At 38.8% G+C, this 25324-nt stretch overlaps 2 protein-coding genes across 5 annotated transcripts; both read left to right on the top strand.

Moving 5' to 3' along the window:
- The first annotated feature begins 5643 nt into the window (after positions 1-5643).
- LOC121407213 (serine/threonine-protein kinase 24-like) lies at positions 5644-13974 on the top strand. Of its 3 annotated transcripts, none has more exons than XM_041598175.1 (5): positions 5644-6137; positions 8055-8095; positions 8598-8721; positions 11289-11958; positions 12985-13974. In XM_041598175.1, exons 1-5 carry the CDS (start codon positions 5997-5999, stop codon positions 13155-13157), a joined length of 1149 nt encoding a protein of 382 aa, XP_041454109.1. In that variant the 5' UTR covers positions 5644-5996; the 3' UTR covers positions 13158-13974. The 3 variants fall into 3 exon arrangements, with proteins under 3 accessions (XP_041454109.1, XP_041454110.1, XP_041454108.1); XM_041598176.1 differs by having other exon boundaries at positions 5646-6137; positions 11286-11958; positions 12989-13136; XM_041598174.1 differs by having other exon boundaries at positions 5654-6137; positions 11286-11958.
- A 2419-nt stretch (positions 13975-16393) lies between these two features.
- LOC121407212 (methyltransferase-like protein 9) lies at positions 16394-24051 on the top strand. 2 transcript variants are annotated; one of them, XR_005968887.1, is made up of 6 exons: positions 16394-16674; positions 18708-18898; positions 19897-20106; positions 21201-21388; positions 22327-23036; positions 23211-24051. XR_005968887.1 is itself a non-coding variant. In XM_041598173.1 (5 exons), the coding sequence occupies exons 1-5, from the start codon at positions 16567-16569 to the stop codon at positions 22608-22610; spliced, it is 981 nt and encodes a 326-aa protein (XP_041454107.1). In that variant the 5' UTR covers positions 16394-16566; the 3' UTR covers positions 22611-24051. The 2 variants fall into 2 exon arrangements, 1 of the variants encoding a protein (XP_041454107.1); XM_041598173.1 differs by having other exon boundaries at positions 22327-24051.
- The last annotated feature ends 1273 nt before the right edge of the window (positions 24052-25324 follow it).

The raw sequence follows: 25324 nt of genomic DNA, 5'->3' as shown, positions 1-25324 counted from the left end.
ATCCTCCAATACCGTGTTTACACATGACTCGGCTCGAGTGTTGAATCCTCAAGCAGGGTCGAACGCTGCGAAGAGGGCATGCTGTGATCGCGTTTATACGTACATATAAAAAGGCGAGTTCAACACGGCTCGCGGATCTCGAACGGAAGAAGAATTATGACGTCGCAAATTAAAGGCGGGAAATTCACCGCCGGAATCGAATCTTGTCCGTGCGAACAACAACAATGCCAAAAGTGAAAGCGCGCGCAGTGACCTAGGTCAAGAGGGTTCGACACGGCTTTCTGTTTACACACGAAAAAATTGCCGAGTCTGACTCGGCTCGCGGGTTGAAACCTACGATTTTGGCGGATCAAAAAAGCCGTGTTCGACACGGCTCGCGGATCACAGTGATCGCGTTTACACAGCATAAAATTGCCGTGTTCGACACGGCTCGCGTGTCGAACCCGCGAGCCGTGTCCCTGTGTAAACATGGTATAAAATCGTAGGTTTCAACCCACGAGCCGAGTCAGACTCGGCAATTTTTTCGTGTGTAAACAGAAAGCCGTGTCGAACTCTCTTGACCTAGGTCACTGCGCGCGCTTTCACTTTTGGCATTGTTGTTGTTCGCACGGACAAGATTCGATTCGGGCGGTGAATTTCCAGCCTTTAATTTGCGACGTCATAATTCTTCTTCCGTTCGAGATCCGCGAGCCGTGTTGAACTCGCCTTTTTATATGTACGTATAAACGCGATCTCTGATCCCTTCTTCGCAGTGTTCAACCCGGCTCGCGGATTCAACACGCGAGCCGAGTCAATGTGTAAACACGGTATATGTTGTGCCTAAAATGAGGCCGCCTTTTATGACCTCTTGCTGGAAGCGCTGAAAGTTTGTATTATTGCGTCACATGTAATAAAAAAAAAGAAGAAAAGCCGTTATATTTGAATTAAGAAGTGAGCGCGCACTTGAACTGTCAACACTCAATTTCTTCCCAAATCAAGAAAGCAAATATTCAGTTACATAAATGTAAGTTGTTGAGAAATGAAAACTTGCCATTAGCCGAGAGACTCATGCAATGGGCTTGATTTGCCATTGGTGAAAAGGTAACCATGAATAGAGATGGTGTCAATGTATTTTGTCAGGGAGGGCGGATGACATGAAGATGAGTTAAATGTTCAGTGTTGGCATGTTGGTGCTAGTGGCGGTAAGTTGCCAATTCGTCTACTGCCAACTCGTCCACTCACCACATGGCCTTCCTTAATAGTCTAGTGCCTTTCCGTCCATCAACAATTCGTCTAATCACCATTCGTCTAATGTAATAACCAGTTTGTCTAATACCCATTTTGTTTTCATTCATTTTGCACAATAACACTTCAGTTTAATTAGACCAAATGGTATATGGACTAAATGGCTATTGGACCAAATGGTTAATAGACGGAATGACATAAGACTCCGGGATAAGACTAAATGAAAGTAGACACTGTGGTAAATATACGAACTGATGATAGACCAAATGGTAGTAGACAAGTTGGCAATTGGACGAATTGGCATTAGACGAATTGGAAATAATCCCTGGTGGTGACGTTAGAAGCAACATTTAGTAGATTGTTTTACCTGTAGCTCCAACACCTGGTATGAGTTGATCGACAGCTCGATCAACATTGTATGCACCTGTCAGAATCAAACCTGTTTATCGGTATGACAACGTGTCATCAAGTTCATATTACGGTAATAAAAACTTAAGTTTCATAGACATAGTGTCGTTTTATTATATTGCGTCCAGGACTTCTACAATTAAATCCATGTCAATAACTTCGCAAAGCAACTGAACTGAAAATATTGTTGATGATGACTCAACCTAAAACACGTCGACTGATGTAAAGTTCCCCCGAACCACAGGATTGGATGTGCACGATTGGCCGTAATAGGAAACACAGGTATATCATCATGGGGAAATTCCCCCTTTTCGCGTGCTGTGATGTCTGATATTTTATTTGTATGAGGGTAAGCCCCGCTCAGTTTATCATCATCATGATTATCAGTGCGGGGTACTTCAGTGGAACCTACGCTATATAAATCATTTTTAGGTGGTCTGTCTATGACAGATCACCTATTGATTTCGTCAGAATTTTCTTTCTTTATTATTTATTTTTAGCACCTATGTTTGTCGCCAACTTTTCTCGGAATTGGCTGAATCAATTTTGCTGATTTTTTCGTCATACATAGAATCTATCATAGAGACGGCATACTAAGCTTTTGAAGGTCATATGGTTATGATGACGTCATCTACGCGCCATTTTGTAAAATTCTTCATTTGATCATATCTTCATTATCAATTATCAAAAATTAACAATATTTACATGACATTAACTTCATGTCAAGGGTCAAATGTCAATGTCATCAAAGTTCATGTAGAGGTCATGACGCGCGCGTACGCGCGCGTCAAAGGTAAAAACATCGTCCAAATGACCTATAAAATTTTTTGGGTACGTTTCAGGTCATTTTAAGCATTTCAAAAATTTGCGCGCGTGCACATATGCGCGCGCGTTTCCGCGCGTTACACCTTAACGCAACGCAGAAAAACCGTTTTTTTTAATATCATTGCATTGCTAATAAAATTCTGAGCAATTTGATACCTTGATCAACCTTCTACAACCATTAATAACGAAATTAACACCCGTTAAACTTTGCAGCACGTGTGCGCGCGAGCTCTCACTATAGGCCATATATGGGCAAAAACATGCCTATTGTAAATTCACTGTAGCTCTTTAAAAAGTCCGTTGACCCCCATTTTTTTTTTCATATATCGATAGAGTATTAGTTGTAGATTTGATTTCATGTCACCATTGTCCCTAAATTATATCGTGACGTCATCAAATAGGCGCCCAAACTAAAAATTTCATTTTTTTCAAAAATTACGTCATCAAATTTATGCAAATTTGGCTGTAACTTCTCGAATATAGATCATTTTTCGCCCAGATTTCAATATGTTGTAGTTTATAATGTACTCTTTCTCCTCAGTTAACATGAATATTCGTTTTGAGAAACGCATCATTGCGTAAAACAGCGATGAAAAGAGGCATGTCATTTTTCCTCATTTTGCGTGTAATCTCTTTGGGACATGACTTTTTCCCAAAACTAGATTCGACATTCCTCTATTTCGTGAGCCATATCTCCATTTTTTCCTGTCAGCTTTCCTTGAGCTTTTAACATGTTGTAGCTGAGATTCTGGGCTATCGGAAGTGTGCCCTTCATTTTTTGATCAGATGCCGGGATCATGCCCGTATTTCACTTGCAAAATTGGAATTGTAATTCTCAAAATTGCTTACGTGTAATCTCTATGGGGAATATCGTGGCTCAATGGATAACGCATTTGACTTGCTTTCTCGAGGGCGGAGGTTCGATTCCTGGGGTAGAAAAGATGTTTTTTTTTTATTTTTTTTTTCTTTTTGCCACCTCTTACATGATCCTTTATGATAATTAAAAGGGATGAAAGTTAAAATTTAGCAAGATAAAACAGATTATAATTGTTTTTTTCATATCACATGTATTTTGTGTGTAATCTCTATGGGACATGACTTTTTCTCAAAACTAGATTTGACATTCCTCTATTTCGTGAGCCATATCTCCATTTCTTCGTGTCAGTTTTGCCGGAGCTTTTAATATGTTATAGCTGAGATTCTGGGCTTTCGGTAGTGTGCCCTCCACTTTTTGATCAGATGCCGGGATCATGCCCGTTTTTCACTTGCAATATTGGAATTGTAATTCTCAAAATTGCTTACGTGTAAAGTCTATGGGAAACATTAATAATCACATTGAGCAATGGTCAAAATTTATTCTTAGGATGTCTAGAATCAAGATTATCAATCATATCTAAATTATTCATTTTATACATTAGCCGACTCTGAATGAAAAATCATGACAGACCACCTAATTCGTCCGCATGACGAATTAAATTCTAGTTTAAAAATAATTTTCTACTCGGGCTGTCCCCATGTTGCCCCTCGTGATGGATCATGGCCCCCTAATCGAGGAAACAGGGTAGGCTTGACTTTCTTGACTTGAAAATGAAAATAACAGAAAATGCATAATCGCGAGAAGGTATATACTGTATACGGTGCAATTTTGGTGTGAATTGAAATTACAAAGAAATATGGAAAAGCAGTGGTCAGTTTTTCATCAAGCACCTTTACAATGTTTAAAAGGGGCGGAACCAGGGTATTTTGACAGGTCGGGGGGGGCACGACAAATAGTGACGTCATAACAAAGGAATGATGATAGATGTTATAATGTAACACAAACCAGGACTTTATTTTCATTATTTGTTCGTCATGTTCGTGTTTTTATGATTCACAGAGATTATATTTTTTTGTAACTTTTTCACCTTCTTCCTTTATTATTGGGAGGGGGGGGGTAATCAAAAAGTTATACAGAAACACGTCTTTAATCCTGGTTCGTCAGACTGCAGTTTTTAAGAGATGGAATGACATCGAAATGCAAATTAATTCATAAAGCCTTCCACTTTCTAAAAAGTACAAAAGAATAGGTGCACTGTTGTCTTTGATGGCGACCTGTGATGCCGCCAGTAATCATTGGAGATTTAAGAAATGAATTCTGTTGAAAATAGACAATAAACATTGATATTGAATACATGACGAAGTATATCTCATAGACTTATTTTCTCCTGAAATTGAGCGAATTACACTGTATGGTAACACTTTCAAATGTGAAAAACCCTCAGAATTTGACAATAAACTTTATAAATTTCCAAAAACTTCTATACACTGCAAGAAAAGAAGAATAGTTTGTGAGAATATTTGTGATGATGTCACAGTTGCAGTCACATGCTGCCAGTCAAGTAATTTAAAATTATTTTCAAGAAAATAAATATTGCCACATTTATTTTTGCTTGCCCTAGTAAAATTTAGCATTCTGTCTTATCATAATCATCCGACAGGTGCCAGGGGCAGCGAAAAGTAAATAATCACAATAGCGGCATATTCCCTTTTATAACTGGGTAGTAAATCTGTAAGGCAAGAATCTTTTGTTTAAAATTGGACAGTAAAAAATCAAATGGTGAAGGAAATCAAATGCCTGACATATTTTATCCTCGCGACATCAATTAAACTGGCTCTAAAGGGAATGTGGATATGGTCCTCCATGTCTTAAAACTCTTTGGTTTGCCATCATCTACCCTGAACTGCATTGTATCGGTGCATCACGACATGTGTTGCTATGCGGGGTAATTATAAGTCTATTCATTATGGGTCTACCTCTTGGACAACTGGTAAGTAAAAGTAAAATATTCCAGCTACGTAATATCAATGATCCAATCTATCCATTCAATTCTTTCTGAGGTGACTTTAATTATGTTCTCAATGCAATCAGGGTATTTTTTAGTAATACATCCATCGAACAACGGGCGAACAACAGTCATTCAACTATGTTCAAATAGTACCGAAAGAACAGTTAAATAAGACTCTTGGAATTTACTTTAAGAAATGTACTTTAACAATGATGCTCGATGGTTATTACCAATGGATAATTGGCATCTAATGTTCACTCAGTGTAAAAAAAAAATGTGTCGTACTCTGGTCTTTACCCCATAACATCGTTAAAAATGTGGAAACAATTGTAAGCGAATTGACATGGCTTTCCGGCCTTCAACCAATCAATGAGAACATCACGATACAATTGTCTTTCATTTTGTCCATCGCCCATTTGCCGGGGCAAATTTTGTGCATGCGGCAGCTTCGAGCTTCCGATTTGGCAATTGACCGTCTTTTATCATGTTTATTTTTATTTGGCTAGCAATAAAATTACCCCTTACCGCATGTTTTGATCTGGAAATTGGAAATTCGATTATTTTTCTTTCCATTTGTGTACAGCATGGGTACAGCAATGCAGCGGTGATTATAAATAGCACTGCATCGTCCTCGATCACTTGTGTTTTCGTTCCTATGTACGATTTGTTTTGTGGTATTTGCTCAAACAATTCTAAAAATCAGAAGGCCGAATCATGGACTCCTACTCGCTGTCAAGCAGCTCATCAAGTCTAATGAGTGAAATCACCGAGCTATTCCCAGAACTGAAGACAACATGTGATTCCATTGAAGTTCTCAACTCTCATAAGACTAGTGGCGACGACAGTGTTATTCAGGTATGTGAGGGAGCGAAACGAGCGAAAAAGTTACTCTTAAAATCTAAAAATTAAATTTTGGCATTCTGGAAAATTTCCCTTTTCATTTCTTTTCTTCGTCTTTATTTTATTTTTTATTTTATTTATTTATTTCATTTATTTATTGTTATTATTTCTTTTTTTTTGGGGGGGGGAGGGGGCATGGACCTAAAGCGGTGGTTCATGTTCTTCTTTGTTTGGTTTGCTTGTTTATTTTTTATTGTGCGTCGTGTGTTTGTTATCGGGGGGGTGCGATGGGGGAGGGGGTATCGGCTATTTTCCGGGATGATGCATTCTGCCATGGTAATTTGGTGGCAATGGCGGCCTTTAAGGGATATAGCACATTGAGTTGTGAAAACTTGAAAAAAATGGAATATCGACAAAATAACACAATTTCTAAATACGATTGATTTTTCTTTCTCGATTGCGAATCTTCAACAAAGTGCACTATATTCAAAGTGAACCCCTCAGAAATTTTGCTCGCTCACGCCTTAAAAAAATAAAATCCTGTATGATCACATTGGTCTCATGTGCATAAAATTTGAACGACTTTGTATTAACTGATGTACCTTATTGTCAAGGATAGCGATTAGAAATATTGTTTGGAAATACTTGAATGACCAACTTCCTCTCGCCAAAAAAACTTGCAAGTACATGTCTACACGAACAAAAATCCAGTCATGTCTTGATCGGATGTGCCCAAAATTTTGATCTTGTAATTTTTGAAACTTTTAACAATGTTGATAGCATTCCTTATACACCATAGAGTCTATACCAAAAGAGAATTGGAACTTAATCATGTTGATGGAAATGTATAAATGGAGATGAATTGTTAAAGGTGTACCGGGGATGTACCTATTTATAGAGGAATTTAATTCATTGTCACAGTTTTATAATCTCTATTTTTTGTTATATTTGTTCAATTGAAGCGAATCATTGGTTTTACTATTTGCTACCAAATAATATTAGAGAATATGCAGTATAGGATGCGATATAAATTTGTCATAAAAACATCCGGTGAAAATCCCTTGAAGAGAAAGTTCATGGGATTGTTAATGAAGAAAGCGGTCATGATTGAGAGGGAGAGAGAGAGAGGGGGGGGGGGGTTGGGGTGAGAACAATGTTTGGAAATCTCTCCCAAAATGTAGGGGGACAAGGGGCTGGAAAATTTGACAACATAAAAAAAGTTATCATCCCAAAAGTAAGGTCATCTCGTCCTAAAATACAATGCTTTATTTCGATTTTGAATGATGTATTTCTTACCATCATAAATGACCAAATATAGTAGGGGGACATTTGACATTGTGTCCCCCTACTATTTTGAGTAGGGGGACACGTCCCCCCCCCCCGGCCTGGACTTGACTTTCCGCCCATGGGTGAGAAGCAGAGAGACAGAGACGTACATTTAGAAGTATACCCCTTCTCAGTGCGACAGGGAAAGTGGAGGGGTATCAAAGAAGGTCGAATCGTGTTTTTGCCGGTTCTGAAATGATATACTTCCTTTAAATCAATATTTTGAAGACCGAGTATAATAGCTATTGTTTTCCCCAGTCATCAGCCATGAATAGATGATTATGCTGAGAATAAATTTATTTGGTAGACCTGATCGAGGATGAAGTTTAGACTTGGTCGAAAAACATCCTGCCACATCAATTAGAAGTGTTTTGTTTTTCCTCGCTTAAAATTCAAATGGTGAGTCTATATTGTTACATTCACCCTTTTCTCTTCCTCCCCTATTTCACCTCTTTCTTTCCTTCCTTCTTTCATTCATTCCTTCTTTCTTTTTTTCTCTCTCTCTCTCTCCCTCTCTCTCTTATCTTCCTTCTTTCATTCTTTCATTATTTCTTTCTTTCTTTCTTTACTTCGGAAAATGATCTTATTTGTTTCCCTTTTATACAGGATGGATGTGAGACCGATGATGTATTCGAGAAAAAGTCATCGTAAGTAGTTACTCTCATTGTCGAGAGGGGGCGGGGTGGGGCGGGGGTGGTGTGGTCATATGAAGTTTTAGAGTATAACCCTACATAAAAGCTCTAAAATTTGCTGCATTATGAAGAACAATGTATGAGTTACTGTACATCGTTATGTTATTTTGGTATTAGAGGGGGGGGTTCTGGTTCAATGAACCAATTTATTTCTGAGAGGGCTGCCAGAACTATCGTTCTGCGCTACAAGTTATTTGATTATTACAGTGTCATGGAAAATGCCCTGTAAAACCACATCCTAAATTAGGAAAAGTAGATTAGTACTCTATAAAATCAAAATGTAACGGAAGAACAGGTACAACAAAGGAAGGAACAACAGTTCTAATTTGAATGAAATCAAAGTCACAAAATAAAAACAAGTGATGACTCAGAGGTTTAGTCTGTCTGATGTAAAGCCGTTAAAGGGAACTACACTGTACTTAGTTTTTGTTTTTATTCTTTTTTTTTCTGATACCAGATCTTATTCGAACAGACTGCAGGTGCTCAATGAAGCGGTCATCAAGAAGTTGTCATCAAAAGTCAAATGCCAAAGGCTAACAATGAAAGATGTCGGAACATTTGACAAATGCAAACGAGTTAAGGTAGGTTTCAGTAGCTATCACCTTTACAACTGAAGAAAAAAAGGAGCCCCCGCCCCAAAAAAGCAATGTTGAAAAAAAAGTGACAACACCAATGGAACAACCAAAGCCTCCGAAAAGAGAGTTGTGTAGGATTTTTTTCCAGTAAGTCAGGGGGGGGGGGGTCAAGACTACCCATTTTTACAGTTACACGATCATACCCCTCTTCATGATTGCCTTTCTTATCCATTTTCTCCCCCTCCTTTCTTCCTCTTTTTGATCGTTAACTTGAACATTCATATTGGGGGTGCATGGTCTCTCCCCGCTTACCCATGTAGCGCGGCCCCAGAACAATTTACTATACAATAAAAACAAATTTAAAGTTGCGGTAATTTCCAAGTTTCCTTTATTTATTTTCGACTCAGCATATTTCACAAATATGAAATAATAACCATACAAACCAATACAAAGGGATATACTATGTAAGCAATAAGACCATACAGACGAAGCAGATAGATGTTTTCGGTAGGCTATAAACAATGAAGGTAAAAACTATCTCGATTATCTCAAACAATCTCGATTAAACATCTGCAAGGCTATTTTTATTGATATTGTTTTTAAATTAAATAAAAGTTGAGAAAATGAAAGGATCCACTGAAAAGCATGCAGGGCTTGTTAAATGTGGATCCACTGGCGTAAATCCTGGGGGGGATGGGGGATATATCCCCCCTACTTTTCGAGAAGGGGGGGGGTGGCCTGTACAAACACCCCCCCACACACTTTTTACGGAAGAAATGGAAAAAAAAATCACAAGAGATAATTGTTTTGTTGGTGAAAATTCTTCCTAAAATACCGCTTAACAAATAAAAACAATATTATTGGATCATAAAATGCAAATAACGAGCCAGTTCACCATTTGCAAACGAAATACTTCTGTCCTTATTATAACATTGAAGAGAAACCCCGTTTCTTCCAATTCATCAATGTTGGGGTTTTGGGGGGAGGGATTAAGATGGAATTTCAAAACATTTTGAAGTAATCTCTAATAAAACCATCAAACCATCATGGGGTAAAAAAGATAACAATATTGGAGGGGTATTTGCCATATGGACATACAGTGGCGTAACTACCGGGGGGGCATGGGGGGCACATGCCCCCCCCCCCATCGGCTGGCACCCCCAAAAAAAACGGGGGAAAGGAGAAATGAGGGAGAAAGGAAGAGAAACGTAGTGGGAAAGAAGAAAGTATTATTCACTATAATGTTTTGTTATAATTATTTATGTTACATTACATAAGAAACATTTTTATCATAACTTTATGAAACATAATTTGCCCAGGGCCTACGTCTTATTGTTCCTGATGGTGCTCGCATTGTCTGTTTAACAAGATATATAATCCTGTTGTACTAAAACATCACGTTTTTAAGTCAATATAAACCAAATATATTTCCTAGCACTTGAGTTATCATAAGTGACATAATTATGTTTCTTTTACATGACTCAAAAAGTGATTGCCCCATGTTAAGGTCTTCGTATATAAACATTTCCTGTCCGTGATTACGTTCGCATTAGTGGATTGGTGGGATATGTCTGCTCTTCATGAATTCTTAAATCAGTCCTTAAAATGTCCCTTCTTCTGATCTGACTATCAAAAATTTTCAGCTCGCGCTTCGCGCTCGCATCATTTGGTTAATGAAATACCTATATGGTCCTAGTCAATTCCTACAAAGAAACCTTAGAATATGCCCCACTATAGGTCTGAATTACCTAAATTTTCAGCTCGCGCTTCGCTCTCGCAATATTTGATTGGTGAGATGCGTATGATAATCATGATTGCAAAGACTACAAAAAGTGTTTGTGTTCAGATTTAATTCTAATAAAATCAGCAAGCGCTTGGCACTCGCATTAGATGACTATGGTGAGATATGCATACTCTAAATGGATTCCTAAAATATATTCCTTAAAATGTCGCTGTTTGGGGTCAAAATATACGAAAATTTCAGTTCGCGCTCTTATTGTTTATAGCAAGACAAGTACCTATCATGATTACATAAATTTGATCATAATGTCCCTTTTTAGGTGTGAATATAAAAAAAATTAAGCTCGCGCTTCGCACGCTCACTCAGTGATTAAAAAAAATTGCTGGTGCCCCCACAATGCCGTGACCCACGGAACGCCGGTGCAGACATATCTTCCTTGCATATCTAAAAACATGATTGCAAAAAAATGCCAAAATATTTCAGTCATCCCCCCACCCATCAACACGGATTTACGCCAGTGTGTGGATCCCTCAAAGAATTGGATATAGATTAGACTAATAACTAAGTAGGTATAACTATTACGAGGAGGAGGGGATGAATTGTATTGATATGGTTCTTGAGAAATTGAATATGAGTCAATGGAAAGAGAGTGAAAGAAACAAAAAACGAGAGGATAGGGTGATGCTTATAGGAGTGGGTGAAGGAGGAAAGCGGGAGAGAGAAAAAAAATAGATAGATCGTGGCTATCTGACATTCCCATACCCCCCCCCCCCTCCCTTCTCCCCATCTCTCTCACACACACACACACTCTCTCTCCTTTAACTTCCAGAAGATCAACGATCTGCAAGAGATTGGTCGAGGAACCTATGGAAGAGTGCTCTTGGGGCGACACATCCAGACAAAGAGGGCTCTGGCAATCAAACAATCTTGCAGATCACAAAACCACCACGCGTCCAACGAAATGGTCAATGAGTCCAATGACGCGATCAGTGCACGGGTACAGAAAGAGGCAGTTGTCCACCAACTTCTATCCGACAGTCAGTACTTTCCGAGGTTTTTAGGCACGCTCGATCTCGACAACGACCCTTGCTTGGCAATAGAATTTGTTGGAAATCAAAAGTCAGGAACCACCTTCTCTCTACTCGAGCCCCCGCCTTTGTCTGTGGCAAACGGCCTCGACATCGCAGAGGATGTCGTGCGAGGAATGATGGAGCTTCACGACCAAGGACTCCTGCACAACGATCTTAAGACCGATAATGTCCTTCTCGAGAAAAGAGGTCATAGTTACCACGCTGTCATCATTGACTTCGGTATGGTCAGCACGATCTCGTCGCCGTTACGGATGACGGAGCTTCCAGAAGAATTGAAAGTAGCATACATCCACGGAGAGGAGGGTGATTACGTAGCCCCTGAGGTCGTTCTACATGGACAGTCAACATCGATTTCATCGGATGTATTCTCAGTTGGCAAAATCCTTGAAGACATCACAAAAGTTGTAGAAGGTAATTTACAAGATTTCCTCTGAAAGGAGTAGACTAGCTAGGGACAGGGGCGTATTGGACAAAGGAGGGATAGGGACAGTGGTATACGCAAATCCCGGACAGAAATTTTCTGCCAATCAAGCCAAATAAATATCAAAATGGGGTGGGGGCAGGAGGTTTTGTCCCCAGTGACGTAGCTAGGATTTTTTTCCTGGGGGGGCACTGAGGGTCCTTGCTTGTTCAGGGGGGGGGGGGCACCGGCCATTTTTCTGGTGTGTTTGTATGTGTCACAAGGGCGGATCCGACTTTTCGCCATTAGGGGATGGTGCCCGAAATTATCTTCACCTATATTTTCCCCGATCAATCACTTCTTAGTTTTATTCCTATAAAACAATAGAAACATGAAATAATCTCATAAGCCTTATGAAAAGTGCGAGCGCGAAGCGCGAGCGATTTTTTTTTACTTGCATGTATTTTTTCCTGAAAATTTAATTTTCTGGGCAATGTTATGTGTGATCCTGAACAAGATTTGTATGTAACTAGATGGTTACTGCGAACGCCAATATATTTCAATGTGAGCGCGAAGCGCGAGCAAATTTTTTTGACATTCCGACCTAAAAATTGGTCATTCTAATTTTTGTATTAATAAATGGGATAGGTATGTAACTAAACAATTGATGCGAGCGCGAAGCGCGAGAGGAAGAAAATTAGATTTTAGACCTTAAAGCGGGACACTCTATTCATATTTTGTAAATCATAAATAGGAGATAGTCAATTGGGTGTCATTAATAATGCGATCGTGAAGCGTGTGCAGACAATTATTGATATTCTGATGTGAAACTGGATAATTTAAGTACATTTTAAATAAAGAACATGCAGGCTATCGCGCATGTTTTAGATTTAGACCTAGAATCTGGGCATTCTGAATAAATTTGTTTAATGGAACATTATGGAATACACGTAGAAAATATGAACTCTTCCCTGACAAGAGCCCGTTTGAACCGAAGATAGATTAATTTAAATTCTCTCTCCTCCACAATTATGCAGACAGATGTCCACTTCTGAAAGATCTAACATCCTTAGCCATCAAATGCATGAAGAGGAATCCACAGTCAAGATCGGACCTTCCCTTTGTTCTCGATCATATCACTTCCTTGAAGAAACAAGTGGATCGCCGACAACTTCCACTCTGGAAAAGACTTGTTAAAAAACATCGATGAAGAGAAGTTTAACAAAAGCAAAATCTTTCCGAGCAAAATATTTGGACCATCAATATTTAAACAGATTTATTATGCAGACATATATGATTGATATATTATGAAGTCGTACTGGGTACTATCTATAAACGGTTCCACGATGGTTGTCAAGCAAGGAAGTCGGCCAGGGAATGTTAGCCGACTGATGAGTTTGCAGAAGCAAATGGATTACCTGCATGAGGAGCGTTCATAAAATGACTTGTCAGAAGTTTTAACATTTTTTCCGACAAGTCCCCAATAGTTACCATAGTAACAATGCTTCTCAGCCAATCAAATTCAAGAAAAGAGGTATGGGGAGCGTTTCATGAAGGACTTGTAAGACGTTTTATCCGATAAGTAGTGATTTATCTGACATTATAACACTGTCTCTTAGCCAATCATATAATCAAGGAAGTTGTCAGACAAGACAACTTATCGGATGAAAATGTTAATGAAACGCTTCTCGGATTTAAAACCCTTTTGGACGAAAACTATTGATGAAATACCCCTGATCAACACAATTTTTACCCGATAAATAGTAATAGAAATATTGTAATTGTAATTTCGATTGATGATGTATTTATAATAGTGTTTTCAGTGCGCAGGCGCATAACTTGCTTTTTTTTAAATCTTATTTAAGAAGTATTTATTGTTTTCATTCATTATATTCATGGGATAATAAAAAAAATCTAGTATTTTATGAATAAGTATTCTCATCGAAGAACATTATACAGTACACGTTATAATAATCATTCCGAAAGATATGAAAAGTAGATGGATTTAACATAAATGATTGATTCATTAAAAAAATCTACAGCATTTCAATTTGCCTTTTCTCTGCCAAGTTGAATATTTTACATGTTATATTACATTCAATATGTTATAATGATGAGCCATTAAATTTTATGGACTATCTTTTCAATTGCTCGCAGTTATGAGCTATAGTTGTAAAAAAGGGGAAGTTTTCGAAGTATGCTAAGAACCATTCTAATGTTTTAAATATATAGGACATTTCTGGGTGACTTTTCTTAAAAAAAAAAAATATTAAAATGGGTTATCGTTATATGCAAAGAAAAAACCCGTATAATAATTCTGCGCTTTATATGGACTCTTGGGAGCGCTACATGAAAGCTCTTGCGGGACATTTTATCCGACAAGTCCTGTTTTGACAATTACCATGGTAATGGTGCTTCTCAGCAAAACCACATTCAAGAAAAGTTGTCTGATCTGACAACTTGTCGGACGAAAATGTTGTTGAAACGCTCTGGTAAGCTATGGGAAGCAGATGTTACACAAAATCTTAACATTGTAGGCGCAATTCATATTCCACACAAAGTCAATTCATAACTGTCTGAGAATGGGGGGGGGGGGGGGGGATAGTAAACGCAAAAAGCATATATTTTCGGCTTCTCATTATTTTAACACAGACCATGAATTAAACTTGACTTCAGAATACTTGCCATTTTATGCTTGAAATATTTGACATTTCTGTGTTACTTATGGGTATATTATTTATTAAATTCAATATCACTGCCGATCTTGGTGTGCGTTATGAATAAGTTCCATTGAAACATTACCATGCATGATGGTGATGATGATGATGATGATGATGATAACAACGATATGAAAATGATAATCAGGATAGGGCGATATGATGATGGTGATGACGTCGACGATGATATCGCAATATGCACTTATTGGTAATCAAGAGAGACCATGCATAGACGTCACTCCGACATTGAGCGGGGAGGGGGGGGGGACTCTTTGTATGAATTAATCAACATGATGTAGTGTTTCACCATTTAAAGATGCGCGCGCGAAGCGCGACCTGAAAGCGGTGCATTAATAGCCTGAGCACTTACTTCCTTAATCATGAACACGCCATTTCTCTTACTAAACAAATAACGCGAGCTTAGTGTGAGCTAAATACTTTTGATGTTCAGACCTGAAACCTAAAAATTTTGAGCACCTTTATAATCACTAACGGTATCCGTAATTTGCTTATAATTTGATAGCGCGAAGCGTGAGCTGAAATTTATAAATAGGCCTACATAATATAATTGACTAATCCTGAAAGGAACGTTAAGGCATTGTTTGACATACATGCATAAAGAAAAGTAATGAAGGGGATAATGTAGGCTATACCAGTAATTAAATAAATGTAAAGGCGTAAAGCGCAACCTTAAGAACACATTTTTTTAATAGTAATTATGAACAATAGGCAGGCAACTTAACTTGAAGGGAACTTTTTAAGCATTTTGTTGGATATGTGATTTATCTTTTTTATCTCTCCCTTTTTTTTTTGGGGGGGGGAGACTACCCCCCCCCCCCCCCGGTGAGAAGTGGATCCAGGATTTTTTTGATAAGGGGTGCACCCCCCCAAAAAAAATGGTCATCAATAACAATGAAGGGAAAATCCCGGAGGAAAATTTGATGCAAAAAAAAGACAATCAAAGAGACAAAAAGAAGGTTGTCGTCACTCTCAAATGAATAAGGTTTGTATCTCTCTTTTTTTTGAAAGGAGGGGGTGGTAAATTTCTTGTGTGCCAAGACATCTTAGCTGCCCACCCCCCCCCCCCACCTGTTGATCCGAACCTGAGCAAGACGCCATATTTACTTTCCAAATTTTAATTGTGCCTCTTAAGGAGGGAGGGGGGGGGGGGCACGGGCCGGCGGGTGCCCCCTGGATCGACCCGCCAGTGTACTGAGGGTACAGTGAATACCATTTTCAATTTCCTGAGAAAATCACATTTTATTCATTTTTTACCATACGATATTTAGGAAAGCTGCTCGCATATGACGTCACAGATCAAATAGGGCTAATTCAAATTTCTTTTTTTAATTCTTTCATGGATTTTTCTCAAACCGGCAATATTTTATAATTTTTCCGCTATTTTCCAATGAATGTCCAACAAACCCACCCAAAAACCAGGGGCGGATCTAGGATTTTCCAAAGGGGGGGGGCAAATTTTTCAGAGAAAATTTCCCCCCCAAAAAAAAAAAGAAAAGAAAAAAAGAGGGGCACACCTAGTTATCAATGGCATTTTTACATTACAAATTTTAATTTTTCTTCTCAAAAGGGGGGGGGGCACGTGCCCCCACCCCCTGGATCCGCGCCTGCCATCAACACAATTAAGTCAACCCAACGTCCCAACCCCCAACCCTGAAACCATGGACCGTAGCCGTAGGTCCATGCTGAAACCAACCCAATCAAGCTGCCTTGCATCTTGTATGCACCGGCCTCGCCGCGAGCTCGCCTCACTGCTGGCAGCCCGGGGGCCGGCCGGGGGTGGGGCGCCGGGCGCGGCGCCGGCGCGGGATGCAGCTTGGGCAGCTTATCGGTGTAGTCGAGTCCAGCGAGCTACTCTGACTGAAGACTGGAGACGAATTCATTATGGCTTCTCATCGAATTCGCAACCCATTACTCCGTGCAATACATGAACATAATACAGATGAGAGGTTCAGGAGATCAAACTTGAGAAAATATTATGACGTGGAAGCGGTAAGATACTAAGAATCTAGAAAGAAAACAACGTGTGTTTGGTGATGGTGCTGGTTTGGCACTGGTAGGCCCTAGGGATACTTGTTATGATGGTGGGCCCCAAGTCTGCGCACCTAACGATTTGAGTTAAGATTTAAAGTGAATTTCTTTTTATTTCACAAAATCTTTCAGTTGATAATGTTCCTTACATCATAATGAGTTAGTGTGCCAAATATCTCATAAAAATTTGAAAGAAATATATGATTTTCCTGGAAAAACCCTCGGGCTGTCATTTCCAGATTGAAAAAAAAATGGTACCCCATGTCTGCGCACTCATTCACTTTGCACACGTTTCGGGGATTTTGATGACAAAGGCTACATTTTGAGGCTTTCGAATGAAATGCCCTGAATTCATTATTTTTCCACCATTTTGAGTCGGATTTTTTTATGAATACCCGTCTATGTATTGCATGTGTAAAGTTCGTGCTCATTGCGTATCTTTTTTTCCTAGAATCGCGCAGATACGCGGGTGCGCAGACTTGGGAGACCGCGCAGACATGGGGGAACTGACCATACAATACAAGGGTCCCACGCGTATCTATTTTTGTATTTGTGTACCGTACCAACTACCATATCTATTTTTTTGCAACAAAGTTGTCAATGATTATGTAGTTTTCGTGAGAGACTGTCACTGCTTATGGTTACAGTTAGTCTTGAGGACGCAATGATGATTATTTTTGACAAACTGACATACTTTTTCATCAATGATGAAGAAGTATGGTGAGACTACCACATATCGACCACCTCTTTTGAAACCGACCACCTTGCGCGCGTTAAAATTATTGCGTATTACAAACGATACGCGCGGGAGAGTAGGCGCAGTGTCCATAGAAACGGTAAAAATCGATTTTACGAGAAAAAAGGAAGCAACAAAAAGTATAAATTGAGTAGAATTAATCAAAATTGTATTGACCAGACCCAAACCCCGCTGAAAAACCAAGAAATCCGATAGGAAACGGCTTTAGAACAAATTTCCGTCGTCAATCGTCGAATCATGTACCGGAGCTCGCAATGGAAGTAGTGAGACGATCATTTAGCATGTTGACATCATAGAACTGATTTGGAAGAGTTAAAATTCTTCGCCACCGCGACAAGAATCGGCCGTAAACTTAGAGTATCGCGGGTGGTCGGTTTCAAAAGATGGGTGCAAATGAGCAAATGTAAAATCGTCGTATTCGTTGTTCGTCGATATATACGCGGATCGAATCGGAGTCGCCGTGCGAAACATGGGAATCTGATCTGCTTAATTTTCTGCACAAATGAGACGAAAACTGGGTAAAATTGATGAATATTTTCGCAGATACGATGCTTAGAAGATTAGGTGGTCGATAAGGGGTAGTTCCAACCATATACATGTCAGTTTGTCAAAAATAATCAACATTGCATCCTCAAGACTAGTCTAGGTTACAGTCATGCGAGGTATGCGAGGTAGACAGCTGGCAGCCGTCTGTTTCGAGGAGTTTTTTAACATTTTTTTTTAAATTCTCCTCGTACTACACAGACGTACACTTCTGTACACTTGTACACTTTGTGAAAAACACTGCTTTTGTCGTCCACTTATTTCAAAAGAAAAGTGTTTCAAAACTAACTCAGAGTCATTGCAAAGAGGAATTGAAATTGCATTCATTCCATATTTAAATCTTGTTTTATTATTTGCATAATTTACATTAAACATTCTTACATGTATAATTGATATAGTTTATTTTCGAAGATTCTTATGTCAGATTGTTATTACATAAAAGTACTTTTGGATTTAAGACCACTAGCTCGGCCTGAAAAAACGTGAAATAGCCACCACCACTAAAATGGCTCAAGCTAGAACACTGCTAGAAAAAAAAAAGAGTGGCAATTTGAAAATTTCCAGAGGGAGCATTATGGGTTGGAGGTTTGTTCCAGTGTGCGGGACCAATTACAGCAAAATTTGAATAATTGTTCATAGCAAAGAAAGGAGTAATAAATTCTCATAATTTCAATTTTATTACTCTCCTTCCTAGTGGTACAGCTGTGATACTAGCAAGCTCCCTGACTGGCTGGCATCCAAGTTTGTACAGAGCAATTTGGACCAGAGGACAGAGGCTTTCCTTGATGGCTGCTACGAGAAATCTGGTTGGATGCTGACCCAAATGTGGCATAGCCTAGCCAAGTCAGCTCTTTCATTCTTCATGTCAACTACCTCGGTGAATGGGTAAGAGGGATTGATAATGACAATTTTTGCTAGCCTTTGTCAGCTTGTCAGAATTTTTTTTTTAATTGAAGTAGGAATTATCAAGATTGTCATTGCTTTTATTGTTTGATAATTGATATTGTTATTCATTAAATTATATTGATTTCAGGCCAAAGTACCCGAGGAGGAGTCCTAACTAACAATGTATTAAAAAATTGAATAATCATTTAGTTATTGATAAGTGTACTGTATGCATTAGTCCAGTTTCGGCTTACCTTTTGAATCCAATGTCATGAACTGAAGTATGATGCCTAGTTCTAACACCACAGTGTATATCCATGCGCTCATAATGGATTATGACATTGCATTGTAAAGTTACTCCGCTGAGTCCTTAGTTTCAATTCAGTTTATTTTCTTTATGACCAGGGTTGTGACAGGCATGACAAAATATTATGGTTTCTGACAGACACAATCCACAATCTTTCATTCCTTTTGATCAGGGGCGGAAATCTCTCCAAAAAGGTAGGGGGGACAAGGGTCTGGAAAATTTGACCAGCAAGAAAAAAAAGGCTATTACCTAAAAATTAAGGTCATTTCGACGAAAATATATTTGACAAGCCAAAAAAAAAAAAGGTCATCTCGTCCCAAAACGCACGTTTTATTCCCATTTTGAGTTATATATTTCTTAGCATCACCAAAGACCCAAAATAATAGGGGGGACATTTGATATTCTGTCCCCCCTACTATTTTGAGTAGGGGGGACACGTCCCCCCTGGGATTTCCTTACAATTTATGTTGTTGAAGAGAGGGTCAATTTTAGGGAGACTCCAGTGTATGTTCTAAGAATGTCAATTTGCATTGATTGTAAATTGTTGATTTTACTGTATCAGTTATTTTTCAATAAATGTACATAAGTTTCATTTTCCTTATGCTGAAGATCATGACTAAAGCATGACACACACAAAAATTATGTCAGAGAAATAAAATTACCATCGTTCATTTCTTATCCCACAATTAAGGTTGTTGAAGAGAGGGTCCATGTTTGTGTTCTCCAGAGACCAAATCCAGCATCTCCTTGGGGTTACAGCTGACTGGAAAGCAGAAAAGGTCATTGACCTTGGGGCAGGTGATGGGGAGGTCACAAAGGAAGTAGACTTCATGTTCAAAGAGGTTTATGCCACGGAGGCATCATGGACTATGCAGTGGAGGCTGTCCCAACAAGGCTGCAAGTGAGTGTTCCTGTTGCTTTATTTTTTTTAGATTCCAGGGCTCTTTTCAGTATTTCAGAGGCTAAATTGCCCCCAAGCCCCCATGTATTGTTTTTCTCAGCCCACCTGATCATACTCATAGTTAGCACGTGTCTTGAATGACCTCAAATATCCATTGATATTTCAAATTACAGAAAAGTTATGTTTTGGTATTTTAATAGGTACTTGCTAAGTAACATAGGTGCTTCATGAATAGCTTATAATCCTATTTTGACAAATGAGTAGTTGAATAACTCCATTTTGGATATGGAATGTATCATGAGTTTTCATGCTTCTGTGAGGCATTCCAATTTATCCATGCACCTTTTAGCTACAAACAGCTGCAACAAGCTATTCTATTCACCCTCTTTTTACATTAAATCAAAGAATCTAAGATACTCTGTTTGGAATAGTACATTATAGTTTGCCTGATTTGAATGTTGCAGTGCCAGGCAGTCATTTAAGAGTTTCATGCCTGTAGGTTTTAGATTTTAGCTCGAATGACCTTTATCTGTACATTCTCAGATCTTGTATATGAACTGGCTAATATAGGGTAAGCCAGTTTGTGCTGTATATGAGCATTGGCAAATGGTGCCAGGTGAAGGTGGTAGATGGAAAATAATGGGAAAGATTGACCCCTCAGAAGAACAGCCTGTAGCTGAAGAGGGCTATCCAGCGCACAAGTGGAAAATAAATAAGAAAAGTCCTAATCGTCTGTGGTAACATAACGTTAGAGGTAAAAATGTCAGGTTGTGCAAATTTTAGTTACTGCATATGTGTCCAAATTTAAATCTCCAAGTATATGCTTATAAAAATGACAACTCTCTGGTGATTAGTTAGTTGTCCTGAAATGAGGTAGTAAGGTATACTATGCCCTGGGAAGCTTCTTCCGGGAGATTTTTTTTCATTTGAGATTTGCTCTGAGTTCTGTTAGGGCTCTAGTTTTTATGCTATCATTGAAAACATGTTGGATGATGATACAGGAGTAAGAAACACTTTGTGCCATAAAGATAACTTTCATTTCACATTTTACAACTTTAAATTCTCTTTTTTTTCACCCCCCCCCCTCCATTCAGAGTACTTCCCATTGATGGATGGAGTTTAGAGAAGACTGGGCATGCATATGATGTGATAAGCTGTTTGAACCTACTTGATAGATGTGATCAGCCTCTGTTACTACTCAAGGAAATGAAAGAATCACTATCATCATCGGGTGTGGTCATCATGGCAGTGGTGTTGCCATTCAAGCAGTTTGTAGAACATGGTAAGTATGTTTGTTTGTGCAATAACTGACAAGCCTTTTATTTTGATACTTTATTCTTTCCTTGCTAGATTTACATGTATGATTGTGTCATCATAAAATTTCATATCCTCCTTTATGATACGGAAGTCCAGTAACTATCATAACAAATGCTCCTGTTATTACCACTTCAAATAATATTAGTCTTGGTGCTACTTCTTCCTTCTCTACTACAACAACTTCAACCAGTACCACTTCTATTTTTATCATTTCTAATTATACAACTGCTGTGAGATATTCAGTATACATTGGGCTATAAATCTAGTGCTAGTTAGGCAGCTGATGCTTCTACCACTACTACCTTCTCTTCCTGCAACTGCTATGTAAAAATAAATGTTCTCTGCACCGAACATTTTTATCAGTATGATTGTGCATAAATGAGCATAAATACGACTTGAATTTATGAGGTTACAAAATAATTCAGAAACCTATTTACCTTGCCATTTTCCACTCATTTGTTATTAAATTTATTTGGAAATGCCCTCATGCACATAAGCAATTTCATGAATTTTTTTACATCTTACTCCATATGTATGTGTTCCTCTTAGAAAGATTGTTTAAAGCAAGTGGACAAGTAGTTACCAAGAATGTTTGTAGAAATTCCATTTATGTGAATAAAGGATAAAAGAGCACTGTTGATTTTATTCCTTGCTCATGGTCACAGGTGCCATGGCCGGGATCAAACCCTGGACTTTTGCGGCTAAGGCACCTCCTCCTGGAAAGATTTGTCTCTGTACTCTTGATCATATGAAAAGTGGTAATGTTCTAATACTGTCATGGCTTGAGTAGTTCATGAAGTGAGAATGGATATAAATGGGGGTTGGACTTGCAGAAAGTTTTATCATCTTATGTGATTGCCCACATTTTATTTTCAGCCTGTGGCATTTATTTTTACTCCATAGGTTCAAACCAGAACAAGCCTTCTGAAGTGATTGAGATCCAAGGAGAGACTTGGGAGGAACAGGTCCAGCATCTAGTCCAGGAGGTGATCCAGCCTGCAGGATTCCAAGTCCGAAGCTTCTCCAGGGTACCTTACCTCTGTGAGGGGGATGCCACCGAACCCTTCTACCACCTGAATGATGCGCTCTTTGTTCTAGAGAGGGGTGAAGATGCTGTAGACAGTCAACGAGAGCTGGAAATGGAAGCTGTTCCAAGCAGTAGCTTAAGTATAGAATCAGAAAGATGATGAATATCACATGAGTGTGAAGAAAACAGTACTCTTTGAATAACAGTATTTTTGTTTGTGTGCTCAGTGGGAGCAATCGGAATGGATGCAAGAATCTGTACCTGTGCAGAGATGGGACAACTTGATCTACAAGCAGTAAGTCTACTAAACCCATTTGGTCTAATTGCCGTTTCGTTTGCACGACTCTTGGTCTAATACCCACTCAGTCTAATTCTCATTAGTTCAATTTCCACTTCACCTTTTTATTGATATTTTTTTGGCTCTGTCAAATTCAAATTTGGTTCATGAACAGTTCGTCTAACCATATATACACAAAGTGGATCTTAGATGAAATGTGTCTAGCCTCACAGGAAATTATACCACATGGTAAATGGCAAATGGTTTAGATGAGCTAAACTGGTTGTACACAAAGAAAAATTAGACCAGGTGGGTGTTTCATAAAGCTGTTCGTAAAGTTACGAATGACTTTACGCACGACTGGAACATTTTCTCAGGTCATATCTCAATTTACATAGGGATATCACATAGCACAAGAAGGGATCACCAGTCGTGCGTAAAGTCATTCGTATCTTACGAACAGCTTTATGAAACACCCACCAGGTTGGATGAGACCTAATGGAAAGTACACTAAGCAGTTGAAGACCAAGTAGCAATATACAATCCAAAGTGCCTAAATCCTTGTCATTGTAATATACTGTATGTAGAGACAAACTTGATTTGTTTCACAACTGAAATATCAAAATTTATAATAGGGAGTAGGCCTATGAAATGACTTTTCATCACAGCTGTGAAGAACACACATCCCAACAAGTAATCTGCTAGTATGTGAATCAACTCATGTTGTGCATCAGGGCTGGTTTACAGTTCAATACTTAAGCCAGAATTTGAAGTGTTTTATTAGGATCTTTAGTTTTGGTACCCCCCCCCCTCCTCAAAGTGCATGCCACCATTCCATTTCATGTTTATCCACACTTTGCCACTCTCCACCCAGGCGCTAAATGGGTACCCGGTAGGATGTGAAAGTCATTGTTGCTTGTCCAGTACCGTGTGTGCCTCACTGGCGACTGAGTGGAATACTCTGCAGGGAGTGGAGGATATGCTTACATAACATGCGGGAATGACTGATTGAATCCGATGACCGGGATATATCTGTAAAGCGCTTAGACATGTCGTTCCGATGTATTAAGCGCTATCGGATTATTATTATTACTCCTGCATCCTTGCATGCCATTAACACTTTTTTTCCTGATGTGTACTCTGTTACTTATACTTCATCTGTATGTTATAAAAAGAAGAGAAGCTTATGGAAAATTGAAATAAGCACAGGTGTAAAGGCATGGTCACACTGCCCAAGCTTTCTTGGAGAGGTCGTGGAGCGGAGAGAAAAAAATCATCACCTCTCGCTACCGTTCACCATTTTCGATTTCGATTGTTTTTTTTTTTTTTTCGATTTTTTCCCAAATTTTGTGAGCGAAATTCGACCCTTTCCCTACCACTCGATCACCGCTCCAACAACGCTCGAGCGGTGTGACGAGGCCTTAAATTCAAGCAGTGAACATATTTTTCAGAGGGGATGATCTATTGTGTCATCCCGCCCCACTTGAATAGTATGACATCATGGATTTATGCCAATGGAAATGATAGACATCAGCGCAGCCAAACGTGAAGTTTTGCTGTGGCTGTTGAAACGAGCTTGTGAGATTTGTCAGGATGGGATTAGTTGCAATTTTCCTCCTAGTATTTCTCTGCCCCACCTTTTTGCAATATTAAAAGACGTTCATGTTATTCTAAACATGTATGCGTTGACAATTTTCAGAGTTGATTTCTTTGAATAGAATGTCCCAGTTGTAAATGAATTTACAATTGCTGTCAGTAATTCAATCCTCTTGATAAATGAAGTTTCATTTTGTGTTTAACATACACCTCAAGTGTTTTACTTATCCATGTCATATGTCGAGTTTTCATATCAAACTTATATTTTCTTTAAATAAAATGTGCAATAAATTTGCTTCCATATATTTTGTGCAATTGTTTTTTTTCAGCATCATTGGTATGGCTTTTTTTGGGTGTAATTCGAAGTGAAAGAGAGCAAGCAAGCCAGTGGGAGAATTTGGGGGAAAGGGGGGGGGGGGGTAACAAGGTGGGGCTGGCGGATGGAAGGTGAGACAGAAGGGAATGGTAAGGTTGTATTACTACTACTACAAAAAGTATATGATTTTGTCAGACACTCTTCCTAAACTATTCTAGGTTCTTCATCTAAACGTCATTCTAGGTTCTTCATCTAAATGTATCTCATACTGCATTTCATAAAATTCCATAATACTATCTTCGTGTGATGGTGATGTAAACAGTTTTGGACTTGGTGTGCTTCTATCTCTTCTGTCCTCCCAATCTTTGTCTTTCCATCAATCCCATTTCTCTCCGGGTCCTATGCATACATCCTTGTCACCTTTCTCTCACTCCTTCCCCTTTATTACCTTTTCATTATCTCTTTCACTATGATCATAGTCCTATACATCATTATCCATCTCGCTATTCCCCATTATTACCTGTATCAGACATCTGAGCTAGTCATTTACAAAGCCGTATTGCCCGAGGTTATTTGAATATCGGGAAGGGATAGGTATGTTTCATGTATTTTTCTCAGTCTATGCGTGTATTGTCTTTGCACGCAAAGATGATGCAAAATAAACTGTATTTTCCGTGGTCTCACA

The sequence above is a fragment of the Lytechinus variegatus genome, chromosome 2 (genome assembly GCF_018143015.1).
Source record: "Lytechinus variegatus isolate NC3 chromosome 2, Lvar_3.0, whole genome shotgun sequence".
NCBI lineage: Eukaryota > Metazoa > Echinodermata > Echinoidea > Temnopleuroida > Toxopneustidae > Lytechinus > Lytechinus variegatus.
Note: the sequence above shows the minus strand (reverse complement) of the source record. Positions and strands in the feature narration are given on the sequence as shown.

Bases quoted from the DNA above. Each gene is read 5' to 3' on its own strand.
- LOC121407213 (XM_041598174.1), top strand. From the start codon at position 5,997: ATGGACTCCTACTCGCTGTCAAGCAGCTCATCAAGTCTAATGAGTGAA. The intron at 8,096-8,597 runs GTAAGTAGTTAC...TTCTGATACCAG, and splicing joins GTATTCGAGAAAAAGTCATC to ATCTTATTCGAACAGACTGC. The intron at 8,722-11,285 runs GTAGGTTTCAGT...TTTAACTTCCAG, and splicing joins ACAAATGCAAACGAGTTAAG to AAGATCAACGATCTGCAAGA.
- LOC121407212 (XM_041598173.1), top strand. From the start codon at position 16,567: ATGGCTTCTCATCGAATTCGCAACCCATTACTCCGTGCAATACATGAA. The intron at 18,899-19,896 runs GTAAGAGGGATT...CCCACAATTAAG, and splicing joins TCAACTACCTCGGTGAATGG to GTTGTTGAAGAGAGGGTCCA. The intron at 21,389-22,326 runs GTAAGTATGTTT...TTTACTCCATAG, and splicing joins CAAGCAGTTTGTAGAACATG to GTTCAAACCAGAACAAGCCT.